Source organism: Taurulus bubalis, assembly GCF_910589615.1.
Source record: "Taurulus bubalis genome assembly, chromosome: 3".
NCBI classification, from domain to species: domain Eukaryota; kingdom Metazoa; phylum Chordata; class Actinopteri; order Perciformes; family Cottidae; genus Taurulus; species Taurulus bubalis.
Genome location: NC_136591.1, coordinates 24,507,790 through 24,530,299, shown reverse-complemented (window position 1 = coordinate 24,530,299; position 22,510 = coordinate 24,507,790). Strand labels below are relative to the sequence as shown.

Here is a 22,510-nt window from a genome sequence, read left to right as displayed (position 1 = left end):
CTTGTCTTGCACTCAGGCACCGGCAGTATATACAGTAAAAATAGGAAAAGCCAAGGAAACACGAGCCTCTGAGGTTGTACAGAAATCTTCGAGCTGAACATTCTGTCATATAGCTGATGTATGAGGAGAATTTTCCTGTGAAAAAGCTCAATATTTTGGGCTGCATAAATATTTAACCTTAGACTATACTGTACGTGTCGCATTACTCTGTGCACAGTTTTTGTGTATATTCAATACATTTTGTGTGCGTCTTTTCTTTCAGACTTGGTTCCATTTACATTAGAGCACCTTTTGCCTGTGTGTGTGTGTGTGTGTGTATGTGTGTGTGTGTGTGTGTGTGTGTGTGTGTGTGTGTGTGTGTGTGTGTGTGTGTGTGTGTGTGTGTGTGTGCTGTGTGCTTTATAGTGCTGCTTATATCCCAGCCTGCTTTAGGAACGCAACCCAACCGTGACATATTGAGCCTTTCTGAAGACATTTCTCTCTCTTGTGAGCTTTCTTTGATGGAAGTGTGTCACAGACTTGAGATGCAGCCGTTTGATGTCGTCTGATGCGAATTGGGGAGGTGACCTGGGTGCAAACACAGATAAGCAAGCACGCGCACACACGCACAGACTAGCTAATTATCCACCCCCAGATGTTTAGTTTTGGGCTGCGCTCCCACCCTGGCACAGTGGGAATCCATATAACGAGACACCAGAAAGGAAATAAGGTTACAAGAATTAACTTATTTATTAACTGGGCTCCTCTCAGGCCCTCGTTCCTTCTCGTTTCTGTGCATCGTGAACAGTTTAGGACACTAGATGGCCTCGTGTTTGCTGTGTGGTCATTTGATTATTAAACATGAAATAGGAATATGCAACATATGTGTAGAAACCATATGTGGGCCATTTGGACATTGGTAGTCAGCTGATGAATGAGCCACTGGTTGTGAAACACAAATGAATCAGCTGATGACTGAACTAATGCGTCGGTCCATGTGTGACGAAGACCATCCTGTCCTCGCCAGAAAAATGGCAGCATTGGTCGTTTGGCCTCATCAGAGTAAAAGATATTTGAAAAGTTGTGGTTTCAAAATTATTTGTAATGTCCATTCATATCCACATCCGCATCAATCCTGATCAATCGTTCGATATGCAAAGCAATTGTAGAAGTCTTGTGATGTCAGTCGGATTGACTACTGACTTTGGAAACAAGCTTTTTGGATGCAGAATCTGTGTTATCAGTTATTAATCTCTTAATTTTTGGATGAAGCTCTTCCGAAAGTTTCTTCCTTTTTTCCCTGTAAAAGGTTTTTTTCAATTTTTTTTTTTGGGGGGGGGGAGATCCTGCTCTGATGTGAGATCCCGGGACAGGGATGACGTATGTGTACAGATTGTAAAGCTCTCTGAGGCAAATTTGTAATTTGTGATTTTGAGCTACACAAAATAAACTGAATTGAATTGAATTTTTGCAGAACAAAAAAACGCTTGAATAAATTAGAGCATAATTCCTTCAACACCTGATACATACAAACAGTTGTCTGTGACATAACAGATGACTGTGTTGTGATAGAAAATAATGACAGACAATTGTATGATTATACTTTGGCATATTCAACAACACATTGTGTGAATGTGTCTGGTGGATTTAAAGGCTATTGTCTTCTTGGTAGGGAGAAAATCTTTTAATGCGGTCATGCTAAAAATGCTTTGAAACTTCACGGTCAACCAGTTTTAACTCGAAATGTTCTAGCAGTAAGCTGGAGGAGCAAAGAGAGAGAGGAGTTTTGTAGGATTCTAACCCGGCATGGCCTCCTGGTTCAACAGAGGTACCAACACACTGGAGCTCTTTTGGTGGAGCTGTCCACTTTAGATATAGATTGACATTCCCTTGTCAGAGACGGGCGCCTAAGCCCACAGCCAGGGAGACAAAGACGTCAGTGTGTCCTCTGTCTCTTTCTGTTTCTCCATCTCTGAAACCGTCTGTCTGTCTATTTCAAGTTTCATGCGCTTCCAGGCCACGGATATTGACAGATTGTTTTTCCCTACAAAGTGCTGAGTTTTCGAGAGACTGTCGCTTCACATTTGCTATTTAATATTTCAGTGCGAGGTGTTTCTGGGTGTTGTTGCTACAGGGTCTGCTACAGGGATTGGGACTTTGGTGACTTGCAAAACAATTTGTCTGCTGTAGAGAGGCTGATGGGAAAAAGTTTGAATGAAAACTACATTTTTGATGATAGTTGGGACACAACGACTTTACTTTTTGAATCTGCAATATACTACATGTGAATATGCACTTGAAGGCTGCATACAAGATGTTACGCTAAAATTGATGCTGAAGCTGCATGTCCCAGTCATAAAGATCTATCTATAAGACAGTGTTGTTCTGTACTGCTGTGTAGAACTAGTTAAGCTGCATTACAAGACAAATACAGCATCCAAATGAATGAAGTTCATAGAAGGTTTCTCATCAATTCCACCTTGATCCTTTTCATCGGCAAATCAATTCTACCTAATAATTTACAGCTCACACCGTGTCTTGATATAGCATGACATTGCTTCCAACAGGAGCTTGTGTGATTTAGATTCCCCTCCTTGATGTTACAGCATGAGGAGGGTTTGGCCTCCCTTCCCTTTTTAGAGAGCGCTGGAGTAATAGCAGCTGCTCAGTCCTGATTAGAGCCACCGTCCTTCCAGAGCCAGGCCCACACATCTCTGTCCTACTTTCTCTCACTCTCCCCCTCCTCCCAATCTTCCCCTCTCACAAGCTCCCCACCCGATCCAAAAGTCATGCTCCAAGCTGCTGCTTAAAAATCACAAAATCACACTGCATATGATATTTTTTTCCTTATTGATCCTTTTCTAAAACATTTTGGTGTTGTCCACCCACCCAAAACTTCTTATCCGACCTACGAGAAGATCTGCATTATTTTCATCCGAAAAATCCACACATACATATGGATCCACATGTGCACAGGCCCACGTAAGGTTATTCTTGTCTAGTCTCATTTGTCTAGATTTGTTTTCCGAAACACCTACACACCCATAGAAATGTACACAAACAGCTATGAGTCATAGCAAATGCTGGAACCGTGGTGAGGTATTTCTGAATCAGAGGACCTCTATCCTGCAGTAACAACCAATATATGCTAAAGCCCAGCTGAGAGTTGCACTTTTTAGTTAATTGTTTTATTTTTATCACTAAGTTGTGGCTCCCGCAAAGTAAAAGACCAATTTGAAAGTTTGCTCAGATGTGCTGCGCTTGTATGACCTTAAACACGTCACTGTTGTTGCAAGCTATACATTTTATCTGCATGTGGAGGGTATTTATGAATTAAAGGTCTTCCATATCACAACCAAAGTGATGTACATTAGAGCTGCAGATAAATGATACAGACACACACATACATATATATATAATTTATTTTGCCAAAATGACAAATAGAAGTGATGAAATAATGCTTCTGACTCAAATGACCACAGGGCCAGGGTGAGTTTGGACACATGAGGGATGGGATATTTTTTGAAACATTTAAAACCACATTTTTTTCATTTTGGAGAGTCTGCTGTAACTTTAGAAGGATGCAATATTGGAAAACACACCTCAGTAATTTGGTTCAGTTAATTACAGAAGTTACAAAGCGCAGACAGTCGATGGTCAGTCTTTCGGTGCAATTAAATATCTTTAGGGGGAAACGAATTTGGGAAACAATACACTATGTTCCATGACTCATATCACACTTGTGGCACATCCACAGTGATGCTACATGAATAAAAGGTATAATTTTAGCAGAAAATAAAAGGCAGGGAAAGCCTGATGAAGAAAACAAAAACAGTAAGAAACAAAGGAGATGAAAAGAGAAAAAAAGCGTATGAAAACAAGCAAGGAAAAGGAGGAGTGAGAGTAGCTTCCTGTCCCTTTCCCCTGGGCTGAGTACGAGCAGATTGTTCAGCCTGAGGTTGGACATGCTCTGGGATTTTGTGAATGAAATGGATGCCTTGGCACAGTGCCCATACATTACGCAGCTAGGTTTTCTCCTGTCTTCCTTCCCATCCCTTCTCCGCTGCCCTCTCTCCCTTCTATTCATCAGGAGACTTCCCAGACTGCAAAATGTTGGAGTCCAGTTACCATCACTTAGCAACTCCCAGGAGTCACCAGCGCTCTCTGCTTCTCTCTCTCTCTCTCTCTCTCTCTCTCTCTCTCTCTCTCTCTCTCTCTCTCTCTCTCTCTTTCTCTTATCCACTACACACTCTCATCCTCTACACTCTCGTCCCCTCTCAGCCAAACAACCACAGACCTTCTCTTTTTCCTTCTCTCTCTCCGTCCACCCATTGAACTTAAAGTGCCCTATAGCGGTAATGGCCAACTTGTGTTTCACCATGTCACATGACATGCATAACAAGTCTTAATTGACCGAAACATGGCTCCAATCAGGTTTACAAGTGCAGGAATTCTTTCAAGTATAAGGTTTGCATGAGTGGAGTGTGTGAGACTGTTACTGTATGTTATCTGAACAAACTGTGTTTAAAGTGTTCCACTGAACTGGAGTCCAGTTAGTAAACAAGGCAACTAATGCAGCAATGTATGATATCTTACGAAAAAAGGGTTTTCCTACAAAAGCCACCAACACGAGTCGATTACAAAGCTTTCAAAATAAACTTCCGTCTTCACAGGAAACAACTTAGTTAGATGTAGGCAACAAAATTACTCTTTTTTTTTCTTCTTTTTTTTAATAACTATGTAAGTGGCGTTACTTAATTTCGGAAGTTATATGACAAATAAATCAACATTGACTCCAGTCTCTTGAGTGAAAGCTTGTTTTTTGCTTGACCCATCCACCAAGTTTGAAGGTTTTTGCAGTCTTTATACTTCTTGGTTCATAATTACATGGATTACATAATAAATTGATTTTGTGGGGTATTTACAAATTACAGGGCATTCATTTTTGGAGCTACGGCCGCTGGAGGAGAATAGCCTGCATGCAATGGTGTGTCTACAAGGCAACATTCTGCAAAACTGATTAGGTGCCACTCTGAAATCCTCAGCTATGGCTAATAGACATTTTTTATGTTTATCTCACGACCAGAAGTCTTGGAAACAGACGACTAAAAGTAAGAAGCACCTCTTCAAACTGACAAAGATAATCACAACACACACATTTCAATTTACCCTAACCTAAGAATTGAATAGGAAGTGATGAAGCTACAGTAAGGAGGCAATTATCTTAGCTTAGCATAAAGGCTTGTAACAGGTGGAAACAGCTAGCCTGGGTGTGTCTGAGGGTAAACAAATCCATCTATAGCACCGCTAACCAATTAACTCTTTCTTTGTTCCATTTGAATTAAAACCGAGGTGTAAAACATCATGTTATGTTTAAAGCGTGGTATCAATCTTCTGTATTTTCCTCTATCAAGAGGACGTTCATCCCTACGCACTCAAGGAAAACCTCAACCTTTTACCACAAAAAAATGAAGTCAACAAATGCACTTATGCAGTCCCTGTAGATGACAAGCAGTCAGTTGGCTATTTTTGCGATTCAGATGGGTTTCCTAGCCTCTGATATATATATATATGTTGATGTTTTGACAATTTAATCTTAAATTGTGGCCAATTCAGGCACAGCTCACAGTCCAGCATGTTTTATAATACAAACGTACAAGATTTGTACCTGTCAGACAGTGTGTTTTTTTGACATCCTGTTAAGATTACACCACTATCTTTCAACTATTCTATAAAAACACTACCTTTCCTCTTGTCAATACATCATACGTATTACACATCACAGCTCGACCCTTTTTTATCCTGAGGGACAGACAAGGAGATATGGCTGCTATCATACATCGCTTTTTTTTTCTGGATACGACAAGTATTACTGCATGAGGGATGTTTGCTCAAACAGCCAATCCTTTACCCCCTCGCACTGATAAAGTTCCCTAAGAGGGAGCAGATGCCTAGATCAGGTGTCCGGAGGGGGGCTTAGCCCTGTCAGCATCCGATCTTCCCTGCATAAATTCATGGAAGAATTCCCAGGATACCTCGATCAATTGGGCCCCATCCCCCCTTCCCTTTCTTCCTCATATCCTCCATCTGACCAGCCCCCAGCCAAGACAGGTAGAGCAGACCCAGGAGGGCTCATCTTCGCTGAGCATCTACATGTGTGTTGTGTCCGCTATTCAGTGTGTGCTTGTGTGTGTGTGTTTTAAAGAGCTGGAAAGGCTGACACCATGAATCCAGACTGCTGTCTCAGGGGATTTATATCATATTGTGTAAGCCGGTGTTTGGGTGAGGAGAGAAAGCTGTTTATGGGGCTGAAACGCTGGAATGGGCAGGAGAGATTTTCCACCACCCCAGCTTTGTGTGTGTGTGTTCCTCCAGGAAACTATGATGACTCTTAATTTTTTTCCCTCATTGTCAGTAACTGTATCTCTCTCAGTCTGCTCTGCAGCTCTGCTGCACTAGTGCATGTCTGTGACCTTAAAGTACCCCGCATAGCTAAAGTATCCCTGGATTAGTTGTTATGGTGGCCACTTAATGTGCTTTCCTCCTCTCTGTCTGTCTCTATCTCTGCTTTCCTTCGCCTACCAGGCTGACATTTTGATATGTCACAGCTGGTTTTGCTCAGCGGGCCTGTCAGTGACTCGCAGTTGGGGGCTTACACATATGCTTTCTATCATTGGATCCCCTCAGGTTAACATGGGACTCAGGGTTTTTCCATAGTAACATCGTCTGGTGATGTGATGACTATTTGAAATTGTGATTTGTTTGCACAAATGTGTGCGTATGTCATTTTTGTTAGTTGAGACATATGTTTTTTGGTATATGTGTTTTATGTGTAACGCATCAGCTGTGTCCATGTCTGAGTGTGTGTTTCACACATCTTGTGGGGACATGAATATGTAAACAGTCACATTGTGGTGACTCTTCCTCCTTTTGGGGACAAAATGCTTGTATGCGTGTAAATCATTCAATTTTAGGGGAAATACTGGTTTTAAGGTTAGGATTAGGCTGGTAGAGGTAACGGTTATGGTTATGATTATGGTTAGTTTCAGTCTCCATGGCATTCATTTAAGTCATTATACCCAAAAAACACTACTGTGTGTGTGAGAGAGACAAAGAGCACACTGATACTATTGTGTAAGAGTGACAATTTGATAGGCTTGTTGAAATTGATCCTGTAGTCTGTTACTGTGTGTGTGTGTGTGTGTGTGTGTGTGTGTGTGTGTGTGTGTGTGTGTGTGTGTGTGTGTGTGTGTGTGTCCCTATTTGCCTCAATAGTCACAGCAGTATCACTTATGATGGATAGGGTGACATATACTGCATGTCAATAATGAGCTAGCTCGCTTTCGTCTCATACATTCACACCTCCCTCTGAGAGAAGAAGTGTTCCTATCTTTCAAATTAGCACACTATGTGACAGATCTTCCTCTCCACTCAGTGCGCAGTGAGAAAATAGGGCAGTTTTGAGGCTACTGCGTGTGGGAGCTTTCCGCATTTTCCCGAGGGTATATTCCCTAAAGTGGAAGATTAATATATCAATAGATGACTTGATCATAGTCAAACATACACATGTGCTTGTATGTGTATGTGTATGTGTGTGTGTGTGTGTGTGTGTGTGTGTGTGTGTGTGTGTGTGTATGTGTGTGTGTGTGTGTGTGTGTGTGTGTGTGTGTGTGTGTGTGTGTGTGTGTGTGTGTGCAGTACCAGGGAGCCGCCTCCTTTATTTGCATGTCTGGAGCGAACATCTATCATCATCATCAAGGCGCTGCAAAACAGTGAGGCAGACAGGCGCCGCCGACGCTCTCGGGAGAGAGACTGAACACACTTTCAAACCTTTACTGCAGCGTTATCAAACGTTACCTAAATGCCTTCACCCCGGGGGAAACACACACGCATGCACAGATACAAACAGACAGATTCTGTTTCATGCCATTTTTGACTGCGCTTTCCCATCATTCACCTTGTCACACAGAAACCCCATAGTAAGGACTTAGTATGAGAACACCTGAGGAAACATCCAGCACTAAATTAAAATAGTAAATCTGTAGCCACAGAATCCTCCTCATTAAAACGTTATTTTCCTTCATCGACTGCATTTTTTATTTTATTTTTTCATGCTGATGGCCAGAGTGGCTCAATCCATTTTTGGGAGCCAGAGGGATTTACTTGGCTGTATTAGAGATGAGAGGGGAGCGCTGAAATGGTACGGCCTGATAGATAGAGGAGCGAGAGACAGTGTGTGAGCGGAATAGTAAAAAGAGCCCCCGAGACGAGGGGGTTGGGAGAGGAGGGAAGGGAGCGGGAGTGAACGAGGGAGGAGTGTGGTGGAGTGGAGGCACAGAGCCAGAAAATTGCATTGCGTGCTCGGTGATTAGTTTACCTCCTGGGTCTCATTCTCTCTCACTCCCCTCCTCTCACTCTCCTCTCACTCCCCAGGTTCTTTTCTACCTTAGCTTTTCCTTGTGTCTTTGTCTTGCCACTTTCTCTGCCTTTTGCGTCTTTCCACTTCCTCTGTCACTACATCACACTGTCACTTCTCTCTATTCTCTCCTTCTCTCGCCCACTCTCCTCCACTTTCTTGGTAGTTATCTCCACTGCCTCTCCTCTCTATCTTTGTCTTCCCCCCACCCTCTCCTACACACACCACCCTCTTTTCCTCCTTGTGTGCTGACTTGGCTCTCGTCTTCCATTCTTGTGTAGTCTGCGGGGCTTGAAAAATGCATATTGCCACCTGACCTGACAGCAAGCCCATCAAACCTTGAAAGAAAACACACACACACACACACACACACACACACACACCTACACACACACCTACACACACACACACACACACACACACACACACACACACACACACACGTTTATATTATGTGGTTATGTGATAGTGGCGGTAAAAATCTCACAGGCACAAAGGAGATTTACATAGAGAACTGTAAATCAGGGAAGCATTTTAACACTATAAGCCAGTTCTGCTAATTATTGTCTTAAGTGCAATAAACATGAGCTTCAAGTGTCTCGCACAGCACAACAGAAGTGCTGACACTGATTGAAAGCCAGCCTGCACACGGCCCTTTTTGATTTGGTGCTCTTTGAAAAGCAAGTGGGTCAAGCCTTTTCTTCATAATCCGTACATAATCTGTTCCTTCCTCTAGTCCAAGAGCATGCCACAAAAACAGTACAGGGTGGGTGGGGCGAGGGAGGGTGATAGACAGACAGCAAGGAACAGGAAGGGAGAAAGAAGGATGTCACTTCAGGCTGTCGGGGGTTTCTCTCCAAAGAAAGCAGAAGGTCACAGAGTAACAAATTGCTGTAATAACCACTTATCCTAATATTTAAGATCATTCGGTCAAATTTGTCTGAGGGACAGAGGAAGTCATAACAGCATGTTTGTGTGTCACACGTGTGTGTGTGTGTGTGTGTGTGTGTGTGTGTGGGCCTCAGGTAAACATTCTACAGTGCATTTGGTATGAGGAGCTGTGAAATCAGCTGTAAAGTGTCCTGTGTTTTAAAAGGTAAATATATCACCGCAACTGACAAGTTAACCTTTAAAACACAAACAACAAATCAAAATGTTTTTGTCTGCCATGTCCTGGAAAATCTCAAATAAAATATAAATGAATATGAGAGTGGAGGTTATCCCATCATGCAGTGGGTGAGAAGCAGCTGAAATTGTTAATTTCACAGAAACCATTTCATTTTCTGAACGTGTTGTTTATGTTTTGTTTATTAGTGTTTCTTAAAAGTGTTTTTAATTTGTCTTTTTTACAGTAAATTTGTGGTTTAGAAGAATCTTGCAGTGCTAGACTTTTTGTTCTGTCAATGAAAATAGATTAAAAACTTCAAAACCAGGTGACATCTGGGTAATGAGTGACACCGCATGAGTGTGTGATCTGTTAGTCAGAGGCACATTATGTCATGATATTTCTAAACTTTCAAATCAATCATTTAATTAAATTTGCCCTTCATTGGATTACCAATCTGAGTAAAGTACAGCTCTATCGCTGTTGATAGCTGGTAATGCCCAGTTGAAGTGGTCAATAGCATTCTGTATCTGAAAGGCAAGACAACATCCCTTCTCTTTAGCACTGATACTAAATCTGCACCTCCTTATCCGCAGCATGCTTGAGTCCATTATCGGAGAATGACCTAAAATGGTCTTTGATCAGCCTGAATCTCTGGCTGCCGTCCATCTAAAGGCAGAGGGATCATGTGCCTTAACTTCCCCTCTTGCTCTTATATTGTCCACTCCTTTCTCTTCCCCTTTCTATCCCGCCCCTTTCTTCTCCTCCTGCTTCATCCACTATCCTCTTATATCCTTTCCTGCTATTTATTCTTTGACCCTCTTCTCCCTGCTTCCCACTCATCTTAGTGTTGACACTTGATCACGGTGCAACAAGTTGGAGTACCTGAGGACTGTTGCTAATGGTGACAAATGACTGGTGTGCAAGGAAGTAAAAGAAAAAGAGTACAGCAGACAAGAGGAAAGTGACTATCCATGCTGGGGCTCAGTGTGCTCTGTGCACAAAGACACCGAGAAAAAGATAAAAAACAGCGAGTAGACTGTTAGCTTAACTTAAGCGCAGAAAGCCTGGAGTCTTGTGGACACAGCGACGTTCACAGGTAACCAGTGGAAACTCCAGGAAGTCACAACATAGTCTGGGACCATAACCCCCAGTAAATCAACAATGTGTTGTCTATCTAAGTTGTAACACCAGAGGTGCTGGTTTATTTTTTTTATTGTTTACCTTTCTACAGAGAAGCTATCTTCCCCTGCTTCCAGTCTTAATGTGAAGCTGGCAGATTAGCAGTTTGCTTTGTCAAAACGAGAGGGTGCTTTATTGATCTGTGATAAAGATGAACCTATTAAATATTTACTTCTAAAATGCCAAAGTTCTAGAACAAATGTGTTGTTTCTAATAGTAATGTGAACTATAGTGCAGTGATGTATGTTTTTCTAGTTAATCTGCACGAGTTGCAGCATAAATGTGGACATCAAACAAAAGAGATGCACATCTTTGGCACATGATACAAGCGTAGTACTCTGTATTTTGTGGGCACAGTCCTTGTCATGTTTTCTTATTATGCATGTAATTCCTTATACAACTCACTAAAGTATTATAAACAGTACATCATGACAGTGTTACAGCAATATCAGGATCCAAAATGAAATTCAGCTGTCATTGATGATATGGTTGACACGCTTTTCCTACTGTGACATGCCGGAATGTTATCTGGGGAAAAGGTCTATTATTTTTCGATGATTTCCATACAGTAAAGTAATGAATAAATCCCTCCTTCCAACAGACCCCGCACAACAGTACGTATATGTGTTTATAATTACAGTAATAATATTTAGTCAAGACGTCAGAGGTGGTTAACCACTACACACTCCGAGAACTGACAGGGTGGAGCAGACTTGACACAGCATCTCTCATCTCAGCTCGCCACTCCCCATCGCTTTCAGCTTGCATCATGTCACCCCAATCCCCGTTCAACATTCCAGCAGCTCTCGGTGTAGCAATCACCCAAAGGCACTGGTCACAGATCGTTGTGTGTTTGTATGTGAGTGTATCTAACTCGCCTGTGGGACTCAGATCTCAACTCAGTCAGCCTTTCATCCAGGGCTCTTCACCACCATAAGGAGGATAAAGACATATCTGATCGTAGGATCAGTGGTACGCGGTTAAAGGGGAAGCCCATTGAGCCACAAAGTGTTTCCGGGAAAGTGCAAAAAAATTGACGTACTTATTTTGACGTACATAAACATCTTCTTTTTTTTATTAAAGCATTCATGTTATACTTTTATTTTCTATTTCTCTCCCTTAGAAGTAGGATGCTAAGTTGAAGAGATGTTCATCTTAACAGTTTTCTTTGGCTCAGTACACATTTGCGAATGATGAAAACACAACAGTGACTTTCTTTCATTACAACTACTTTCATTCACTGTAAATGTGAGACATCCTACTGAACTGTCCTTGATCAAGACACTGAATATCGTTTTTCTGTTGAAGAAACGTACTGCTGAACTCACAACGCCTGAGTGAAAAGATGACTTTCTCCTTCAGAAATCACCATCACTTAAAAATATTACTACTATATAGTAGATATATGTACTATACATACTCTGTCCCTTTCATACTTTCATAGCAAGCCACAACAATGTTTGCTTCACCCACATGCCAGTTATAAAGGCTTCATAGAAGCAAACAAGACGACATTATTGTGTATGTGTGTGAAGATGATTGCTAATTCATAATTCTGGTCATTTCCACTAAAAGAAGGAGGATTTATACTTAAAGCTGCTTCTCACCTCTAAACACCTGGCCACTTGCTTCCTTTGAAACATGCTGACTCCTTTAGGCAGGCAGAGGGCCGTGCAGAGAGAGAAGAATTTATTGAAATAAATTGATCGTTATCATCATCAGCCAGCGATACACTAGAATACTGTACTGGTTATATGGGGAGACATTCAAAGTAATGTGCATCGAGTAGATTAGAAATGATTACATATAACAAAGGTAACTCAGGATAGGACGAAAAGCTGAGAACTCAGCTTGCAGAACAATATGCAGTAGGGGTCAATTATTGAAACAATATTATGACACAACATTAAAAGAAAATGGCATTCATGATGGAATTGTTGATATAGGCAATAAGATGAGAAAGCCCCAAAAGGGTGGAGACAGAGCCAAACAGTATATAGGTATGGAAACAGAATGGTCAAGTATAGGCAACATCTCCCACACAGCCACACACACACACACACACACACACACACACACACACACACACACACACACACACACACACACACACACACACACACACACACACACCCTCCACCGCTTTCCCTCAGAAAATAAATCAGTATCGAAGAAGAACAAAATTCAGCACACAGAAATTGAATTTTGTCTTGGAAGCTAGGTGTGGTGTTCGAGTCATGAAACAGAGGGAAAGATAAAGAGAGGCAAAGACACCCGAGCGAGAGAGGGAGAGATATTTAAATCTCATTGAGAGTCGATGTGCGGCCGCTCGGTGGGACTCGGGGTGTGACTCATTGCAGCTGGCATTGCCTCCACCTTAATCACACACACATACACACTTGTCGTAACCCTCAGGCCGTGCGTATGTTATGTGTCCCCCGTGCTTAGCGTTCTGCCGGATTCCACCTGTAAACAGACGATGCCCAAGCTCTGCATCATGCTACTATGTTGCTTGTGATCTTCTTATGAATCAGTTTAGGCCAAGATATGAATGCAGTCTGAGCTGCTGAACCTTTCCACGAGCGTGACTTAGAAGACAGATGCTGTTAAACTTGGCTACTTCTAGGTCTGTGTGTGTGTGTGTGTGTGTGTGTGTGTGTGTGTGTGTGTGTGTGTGTGTGTGTGTGTGTGTGTGTGTGTGTGTGTGTGTGATTCTTCTAACCACACACTCAAGAGATTAGTGTAATGGTGATTGGATGACTCATCGGTCAATGAATTTGGAGGAGAGGAACAACATGCCAAGGCGTCCACATAGTGTGCGTTTGAATTTCCACCTGTCCCTCACTGTGGCTCACCTGGGAGGTCAAAATCTCATTCAAACCAGCAGTTTCATATCTTACAGTAACTTTGATAAAGTCAAAGGTTGTCTGTGTCTCGACAGCAATGGCAGACGGCTGAGCTTGGAACACGACCCTGGCACAGAGTCGAGCTGTTAGGCCACGCGTACGCTGCTTAACGAGCCATGAGGAATCGCCATGATCTCGCCACAAATAATTCATGAGGAGCCCTGTAGAGGAGCTATTGAGCTAAAAGGGAAGGAGTTGGGGGGGGGGGCAGCCTAAGTGAGGAGGGGAGGAAGGCAGAGCGGAATCCATCTCACAAATGTGTCTGGAATAGAAAGGAAATCCCCCATTACCTATCGCACTGACAAGTATGCATGAGTGTGTGTGTGTGTGTGTGTGTGTGTGTGTGTGTGCGTGTGTGTGTGTGTGTGTGTGTGTGCATGTAATGCGTTTGTGTGTGCTTATTTCTAGACAGCCATTTGAAACTGAAAAAAGGCACAGTGGGAGTGTTAACAGTGTGCATCGCAATAGCGGGATGTGTGTGAGATTTTTGCGAAGGCATGCGCTATGTGTGTGTTGGAGACGTGATGGAATGAGTTCACATTTTTCTGACAGCCATGAAAGGAATGAAAGTGTTCTAACTGTACACATTTTTTATTTATTTTTTTCTGCTGAAACTAAGGTAATCTGAACTAATAGAGTGTACTATCAGAGAGTTAAGAGGTGGATGTGAATGTGTACAGTGAGAACTCCACTGTTACCTTGTTTGTGGTTGAATATCAGAGATGAAGTGTGAATTATTGCACTATATGGCTGTCAATTAGAATATTTCGGAAACTTTTGGATGGATTGCTATGAAATTCGGTACAGACACCCATGTTGCGAATATCTCTGGATGGATTGGTGCAAAATTCTGGACAAGGATTTTGGTGATTTTACTTTAGTTCCATCACAAGGTTCACATTAATGGTTTTGAATTAACTTGTCAACAACAACTATTAGTTTGACTCCAATAAAGTGCAGGATAAATACAGGATGAAGTTTAAACAACTTCATCATATCAATTTTATAATAAAGTCTTTGCACCTGCGAAACAAAAGCATGTTAGCATGTCGGCGTTAGCCCTGAGCTCAAAGCACTGCCGTGGCTCCGTACAGCCTCACAGAGCTGCTAACGTGGCTGTAGAGTCTCGTTTTTACAAAGCGAGACAGCTATGGACACCAAGAAGATTACTGTTTCTGACGGAGGCACTACAGACCAGTGAGACGTGTCGGTAGAACACAGACTAATGGAAAATTGGGAGATGGAGACAAAGGGCCTGTGTATAGGTCTCTGTGGTATGTCATTAGTGAGGGAGAGGGGTTGACTTGCTCCATCTGACATTTACCAGTCCAGCTGAAAATGTCACGGAATGCCAGCCTTTACGTCTGGATATAATGGTGCCTCTTACAGCCCAGAGCTATTGATCCCCCCAAAAAACGTCTGTCCATTTTGCCCCATGCCTTGTTCCCCCTGCCCACTGTCCCAAGAAAAGAAAAACACCATCCTTGTGCCCCTGAACTCCGTCACCCAGATCTTTCAAGGCTCCACACTAATGTTTTGGCTTCAGTTGCTGGGTACGGATGTTTTTGTTCATTTCTCCAGTTGCTTTCCCACCTTGAGGGAAACTCCAGCTGTCTTTTCAGGTTAGTTAATTGACTGACTGACTGGCTGGCTGAGTGGACCACGTAGAGGTTTGCCAACTTTGTCAGAAAAAGAAAAAGGAAGCCGAGGGAGCTTTGTTGTGGGCCGAAAAAACAAGACTGATCCAATTTAGCTTCTGAGTGTGTGCTCAGACTTGTCTTATTTAAAATGTTGCATTTATCTTTTTTTTGTGATCTCTAACCAGAGCATGCTACTTTTCTTATGGCCATGAAATAACTATTTAGTGAACACAATAAAAGTCCCATGGAAGACTCAATTACCTCGGGATCAGAGCAATAATGTGTTGAATCAAAATAATGTGTAAAAATATAATGTTGATCCCAGGAAAACCAACAATTCCCATTTCTCAGGCCTTCCACGTGGACAGGATGTATTTCATATTCCCATTATCACATTTCACTGAAGGTTTAGTGAGTTGTGTGACTCTGTATGTAGGGAGAATAGGAAGTGGTTAAATCTAGCCAAAACCAATAACCAAAAGCAATCAGACTCGACTAGACGATGCATTCTTTACAGCGCACTGCTCTCAACCTCATTTCAAATTAAACAGTAATCTCTTCCCCAATAGCTAATGTAGAAGCTAATTATGTTGAAAACCACTCATAGGCATTTTCTGTTTGTGTTTGCTATGCTGCAGTGCATTTGTGTCTCACTTTTAGGAACTGTATTTAGATCCATGGCCTCTCAATTTGTTTTGGGGAGTGTTTCTGTCTAGTCTATTTCTGTCCTTGCTACACTATTGTCCTCGGTTGACTGCCTTCACATCAAGTGCTGGATTTATTTGGCCACTCTGCCAGCTCAGGCAGATAGGCCCTGCAGCTACAACCCAATACGCAATGGCTGAATCCACTATTAAGACAACTATAAACCACTATAATTGTCATACTTGTTTCAGAGATATTCTCTCTGAGTTAACATGTTTGAAGGGCCGTAGTTGTTTACAGATTGGAGAGGATAAAACGAACCCCGCCAGACTGAAGTTTTCCTTCTTGTTGTTGGATAAATTGATGATTTTTTTTACCATGCATTATGAAGCTTGTGGTGTGATGTTCCTGTTCAAAGCGTCAGTCCGCTAAATGTTTTCTTCATCGTCTTCCTCCCTGCACACTAATTGGCGGCTGTTACATTCAAAATCCATACCCAAAGAAGATTATGATCTTAATGAGCTATATCACAGCCTTGGGCATATTACATTTTTGCCCAGCAGTAAACAATGCATGAAAGCAGTGGTACAGCTTTGATGGCAACGGGAGCTTGATTCAATTAGCTGCCACTCCTCAGCTGCACTACTGTGCTTCACCGGTATGAAACCACATAAGTCATGGAAATAGCCAGTCCAGCTGATAATATGAGTCATATCAAGAATGATCATTGCCATGTTTACCTATATGCACCCTATAAACAGGTTTAATAACCACCTATGGCCAAAGAGATGCTTGTAAAATGTTTTTAATTTTGTCATTGCTGCTTTACACAAGGCTGTCATACTGTGGAGAAAAACTGCTGAGATATGCAAGTTGTTGCTTTGGGAAGCTCTCGTCGGATGTAAAATGTATAGGCAGGAGGAGAGTTTTCAGGAAGGACTTGGCTTATCTTTTAGTTATATCACTACATCCTCCAGCAAGATGATTGTGTTCACAAGTTTATGTGGTTTTCAAAATCCACATGTTTTTGCACATATCGTTTATGTGTTTATTTTATTAAAGTGAATTGTATTCCCCAGTAAACATCTGAGCATCTAGACTTTCTTTTCTTTTGTGTGCAGGTGTTTATTGTGCATTAATAAAGTGTAGCTGAGTATGCCTTCTAGTGTTGTCCAAACTCAACCATGTGCAGGTGTTCTGAACTGTGCATTTATTATCATGTGTTTATTGCATTGTCTAACTGTCCGTCCTTCCTCCCTCTGTAGGTACATCCGCACCATGTACCTCGGTATACAAAGTCACCGGCAGAAGGAGAACCATCGACGTTTTTACTGGGCTATGATGTACGAGTATGCTGATGTCAACATGCTGCGACTGCTAGAGACCTTCTTAGAAAGTGCCCCTCAGCTGGTGCTGCAGCTCTGCATCATGATCCAGAGCAACAAGGCTGAGTGGCTGCAGTGTAAGGGCTTCCCTAAGGCTCCAGAGTTAAATTGTGTTTCAGTGTAGTCTCTCATATCCTTTCTTTTTTGTTCTTGCATTATATCATACATGGATCGCTGCATGAATCCAAGATGCTTGAGCATTTTACACCCAACAATCCATTTTCCTTGAAGTTCACATATCACATTATTTACATTGTAGTGTCTCCAACATTCATCACTCTCGTTATCGAAACCTCTTTTACAATTCTAGTTTCCTTGTGCAACACAGCTCCATAGGGAAGGCAATTCAATCATAACAAGTGATACCTTCCTTGTCTGTGTGTCTATAGAAATGGCATCAATACATTTGCTGAGAAGCCATGCTGCTGTTCTGCAGATACTCCTCTATCGTTTTTCATGCAGCAGGTTACTGCTCTGACATATCTGCTGCCTCCACTATTATACAACTCTTAAGGAAACTGAATTGGTGCCCTAAATTGAAGCCATGTTGACTGAATGACCTTTGATGGTCTTGGTGTGGCGTTATAAAATGTGATGGATTGCTTCAGCTGAAATAAAGTGTACTGTAGACAGTAAGTGGAATAGCAGCCAAGTCAAGATAAAACTATAACTGTTTGGTCAATGCTTTAAAATGAAGCTGGAATTTTCTTTCAATTTCTGATGTTTTTAGAACCGTCTCACAGCATCTGTCAGTACCATTATTGGTCTTCCTCTTCTTTTACTCTTTCTCTGTCTCTATTCCCAGGTGTTTCTGCCATTTCCTCCCTTCTGTCCCTGGCCTGGGTGCTAGCATCTTACCACAAACTCCTGCGTGATTCACGTGACGACAAGAAGAGCATGAGTTACCGAGGAGCCCTGGTGCATCTGTTCTGGCGCCTTTTTACCATCTCCTCACGGGTGCTCTCCCTCGCTCTATTTGCCTCTGTTTTCCATATCTACTTTGGCATTTTTGTGGTGCTCCATTGGTGTGCCATGGCTTTCTGGGTCATCCATGGCGGCACCGACTTCTGCATGTCCAAGTGGGAGGAGGTTCTGTTCAACATGGTGGTGGGCGTGGTCTACGTCTTCTGTTGGTTCAATGTGCGTGCGGGCCGGACACGGTACAGAATGGTGGCCTATTACATAGTAGTACTGTTCGAGAATGCCATCCTCAGCCTCCTTTGGTATGCGTACCGTGACCCAGTCACCACTGACGCCTATGCCTCTTTTGCCCTCTGTGGTGTCTTCCTGTGCTTTGCTTCAGGTGTGGCCTGTATGGTTCTCTATTACGGGGTTCTTCACCCCATGGGACCCCGGTTGAGGGTGCTGGCCAGCTCCTGCTGTGCTGAGCTTCTGTGGGGCCTTCCATTACCCCCCGAGGCCGAGCCCATGGCTCCCACACCAGGCCACCGTGGCTCTCAGGCCACCCCCACACGGGGTCTGGCAGGGGAATATGAGGAGTCAGACGAAACACCTACGGACACCTGCCTTCCGGTTTTCCAGGTGAGGTCCACAGAGCCCGTGGATGCAGCTGGCAGGCCCATCCAGCCTGAGGGTCCTCTCATCAAGATAGACATGCCCAGAAAGCGCTACCCAGCCTGGGATGCGCACTTTGTGGATCGGCGCCTGCGCAGGACCATAAATGTTCTGCAGTACATTAGTCCTAATGCGGTGGGCATCAGGTATAGGGACGGTCCGCTTCTATATGAACTCCTGCAGTACGAATCCTCCCTCTGAAAGCTTCTTCTCCCACAGCTCTGTCAACTCCTCTTGCACACTACGATGCACATGCGTTTCTTTCTTTCACTCTGCTCTTCCCCCTCTCCAGATATGATCTCTTTCCATTTGACACTCGGCTCTCTCCTTCTCTCTCCCCTCTGATCATTCAATTTTCCTGCAGGAGATGTGTGTTTGTCAACCGAAAATCTGTCGAGACAGTCCAAACACACAGTCATGATTTATTTTTGGGAAAAAAACATCCAGTAGAAAGAGAAAATTATGAACCTACAGTATCTGATGTGATATAAACAGAAGTATCATGTAAATCCCTCTACATTGATAGAGGAGGGTTCTGTATGAGTGTGTAGATAACATATGAATGTTTCATTATGAAATGTGTTTAATGCATTACACTGTATTGGTGATTCAATCTGTGAATACTTGTGAAAGGCATATTGTGTGTCCCTGTGACATGGGACTGGCGCAAAGCCTGATGGGAATGATGGAGGAGAGTCTCAGAAGAGGCAGTTCTTTGCACATCCCAACATTTACTGCCATTCTTTATGAAAGTTATTGAAACGTATGATACTGTTTACTAAGTCCTTGGTTCGCAAGCACTGAAATTCCTATCATGACCCTGCAAATTACAGAAAGGACACAATCAAAGATATGTCTATAAGAGAAGGACTTCAAAATGGATTTTCCTTCTGTGAGCTTACGTGGCTCAAGTGTATCCTGGCTGTTCTATTTTTGGTCAAAATCCTAAATCGTAATCGCATCATGTATGGAGGAAAAAAGAAGCACATTGACCTTCAATCAGTTCCACCCACACATTACATTTTTACAGTGCAGACTGCCCTCCAGTGGAGGCAAACTGTAACAGCCTTACTAAGTTTTCACAGCACAACGTTTTAAGATTACCACCTGAGATGAGAAAGAAAAAAAAACAATGAAAGGAATGTAGAATGTAGTTGAAATGAGCACAACATTTTCTAAATTGGTGGCTAGAAAATAATAATAAAAACATTCCAAAGACATTTTTTTTTTTTTAAGATTGTAAGTCTAGTAAGGGGTCGAAGGGTATAAATGTGTGTTAACACACATTTTGGTTTGAAGTGCAAAGACAGCCTTCAAGGAATCCTCCACCATTCCCTTCTGAATCTAGAAAGTACTCTTATACAACCTCCCTATTTTGATTTATTATCAACAAATGTTTTTGGTTGATTAATATATGCTTATTGGGTGCAAAGACATGTAATGAGTTCTTGAAAAAAAATATGACAAATCTGAGAAGATATTTCTATGCTATAATACTTCAGTACGTATTTGTGTCCACATTTATAGTCATTGACATAACTATATTTTGTCAGAACACACACTTTTTTACATCACGAAAAATGTTGTGCAGTGCAGTGTTAAAAGGTATATTCCTCACAGAGCAACTGCTCGGGCACCTACTCGCGCAGTCGAAAACAAAAGCCAAATCGCATCTTACAGTACTGTCTTTCCAATTTATCGGCCCACTTGAACCAGTAGAATGAGTCCCTGCGAAACGTGTGCCATCCATCGGCCTGCTGTGCAGCAGTTATACACAGATATACATCTCTCATGACAAAAATTCAATGAAATCAAAAGAAAACATGCCTTCTAAATCAAAGGAACTTGACGAAAATGTCCAGTAGGCTACTGAACAATTCATGAGAAAAAGGTGAATGCATTTCAAACTTAAATTGTATCTATTTACTCAATGCTCCATCCGTATATAACGTGTGTTTTTTAACATTGCAGTGTTTGGCATGACTTTGGTATAAGGCATTAGTAAAAATGCACCCAACAAGGGATGCCCAAGAGCCCTTCACAAAACAGAGATTCCTTTCTCCTGGCTCACTGGCTTTCTGCCCAGCTGTGGCCACGTGTGCCTGCTAACATCGTACTGTAAAAAGCAGATGCCATGTAAGTCCAGGCCAAAGGTGAGAGGGGGTTTTTGCCAGGGTTGGAAAAGAACATGAGGACAGATCGTGATAAAGGGCCTGACTGGTGTATGATTCTTGGTATGCTTGTGTGAAAAAGATAGGTGCGTGCACGTGCAGTGCCACCTACAGTATGTTGTAGGGGATCCAAGTGTGCTTGCATGGTGTACGCATGCTTTTCTTGTGTGTCTCCTCAGCCCTTTACCACAGTTCTGTTCTCTCGCCGTTTGTTCGGCTCCATCCCCGGTTGCTGCTCCGCCCTCTTCCCCATCTCTTCGGTGCTGGGCATTGGTGCACTCCTGTGAAACACTCTCACACTCTCTGGTAACTGAACAACGGGGTTGAGGCTGAACAACTGGAGATCCTGACATGAGAACATGCAATGAGGTACACTGCCAAGAGCTTCAACATCAAGGGTCTGCCGCCCTTCAGATTAAAAATGATGTTCAGCCCTGAGTAATTGAGAACTGTTTAGTCAGCTAAAGTGGAGCCAACACCCAAGACACCATATGTATAGATATACATGTGTATGCAAACAACCAACTTGTTCATTGTTTACCATAGTAGCCAGAGTAGTTCCTCTCTGTTGTAGTGAATGAACAGCCATGTTAATAGTTAGTCAATTAATGAATAATAAATATTGTTAAACTTTTTAAAAAAAACAGCCAATACAAGGGTTCCTCAGGACCAACAAACAAGACCACTGAACCAGCTGACTCAGGGGTGTCTCAATGCAGTTCTCATCCGCAGGCATGTCCTCAAGGGTCTCCATTTTTTCCTTAACATATTGCATCCTGGACCACTCCTCGGCTGGGAAAGTACCACTAGATTATGATTTGCAATTTTTTTGTTTTCTAAGAATGATTGCTCATTCTTATTATTGTTGGGGGGAGGCGGGCGTTTTTTGTGGTAGTTGGCTGCCTGGCAAATGGTGCATCCTTTCTAAACCCTGCTGACCTTTTCCAGACGTGGACACATGTCCAAATCAGGTGCAAACACACTGTGATTCATTCATTTGCGTGTGTGTGTGTGTGTGTGTGTGTGTGTGTGTGTGTGTGTGTGTGTGTGTGAATGATTGTAAAAATATAGTATCATAAACTAGATTATGTACAACTGGGCTGCATTTCATAGTGGTGCTTAATGTCGTGAAACATAGAGTATTTATGCTTGCTTAGCTGTGTCATTAGAATAGCAGTAATGACGGTTAATTAAACTAATATATTTTAATTAAGTCTGCAAAGAGTCTATATACAAGTCATTTTTATGAAACACAGTATATTTTACAAATTTCTACAGAACAATCATAGTTTTTGCCACTTTCTGTATCTAGTAAAAAAAAAATTAGCTAAAAAAGTGGGTTTTAGTATTTTTTTTGTTTTCTTTAAATTACACGGGTTTGAAGAGCTAAGCTACACACGAGTGGAAGTGGGAGCCGTTACAGTACAGGGCAGCATTAAGGCTACCAAACTTTATACCATAAACAAGGTCACAAAGAAATGTGTTACCTGCCCAACTCCACATCCC

At 42.3% G+C, this 22,510-nt stretch overlaps 1 protein-coding gene across 1 annotated transcript in view; it reads left to right on the top strand.

The window, feature by feature from the left end:
• The window catches only part of xkr6b (XK, Kell blood group complex subunit-related family, member 6b), a gene marked incomplete at both ends in the record, with an annotated part of 43,040 nt that extends 24,006 nt beyond the window's left edge, over nucleotides 1-19,034 (top strand). The window contains 2 exons of the mRNA XM_079215488.1: nucleotides 17,139-17,335; nucleotides 18,064-19,034. Of these exons, the coding sequence (XP_079071614.1) occupies nucleotides 17,139-17,335; nucleotides 18,064-19,034 (1,168 nt within the window). The remainder of the gene's footprint in view (nucleotides 1-17,138; nucleotides 17,336-18,063) is intronic.
• Between the last annotated feature and the right edge of the window lie 3,476 nt (nucleotides 19,035-22,510).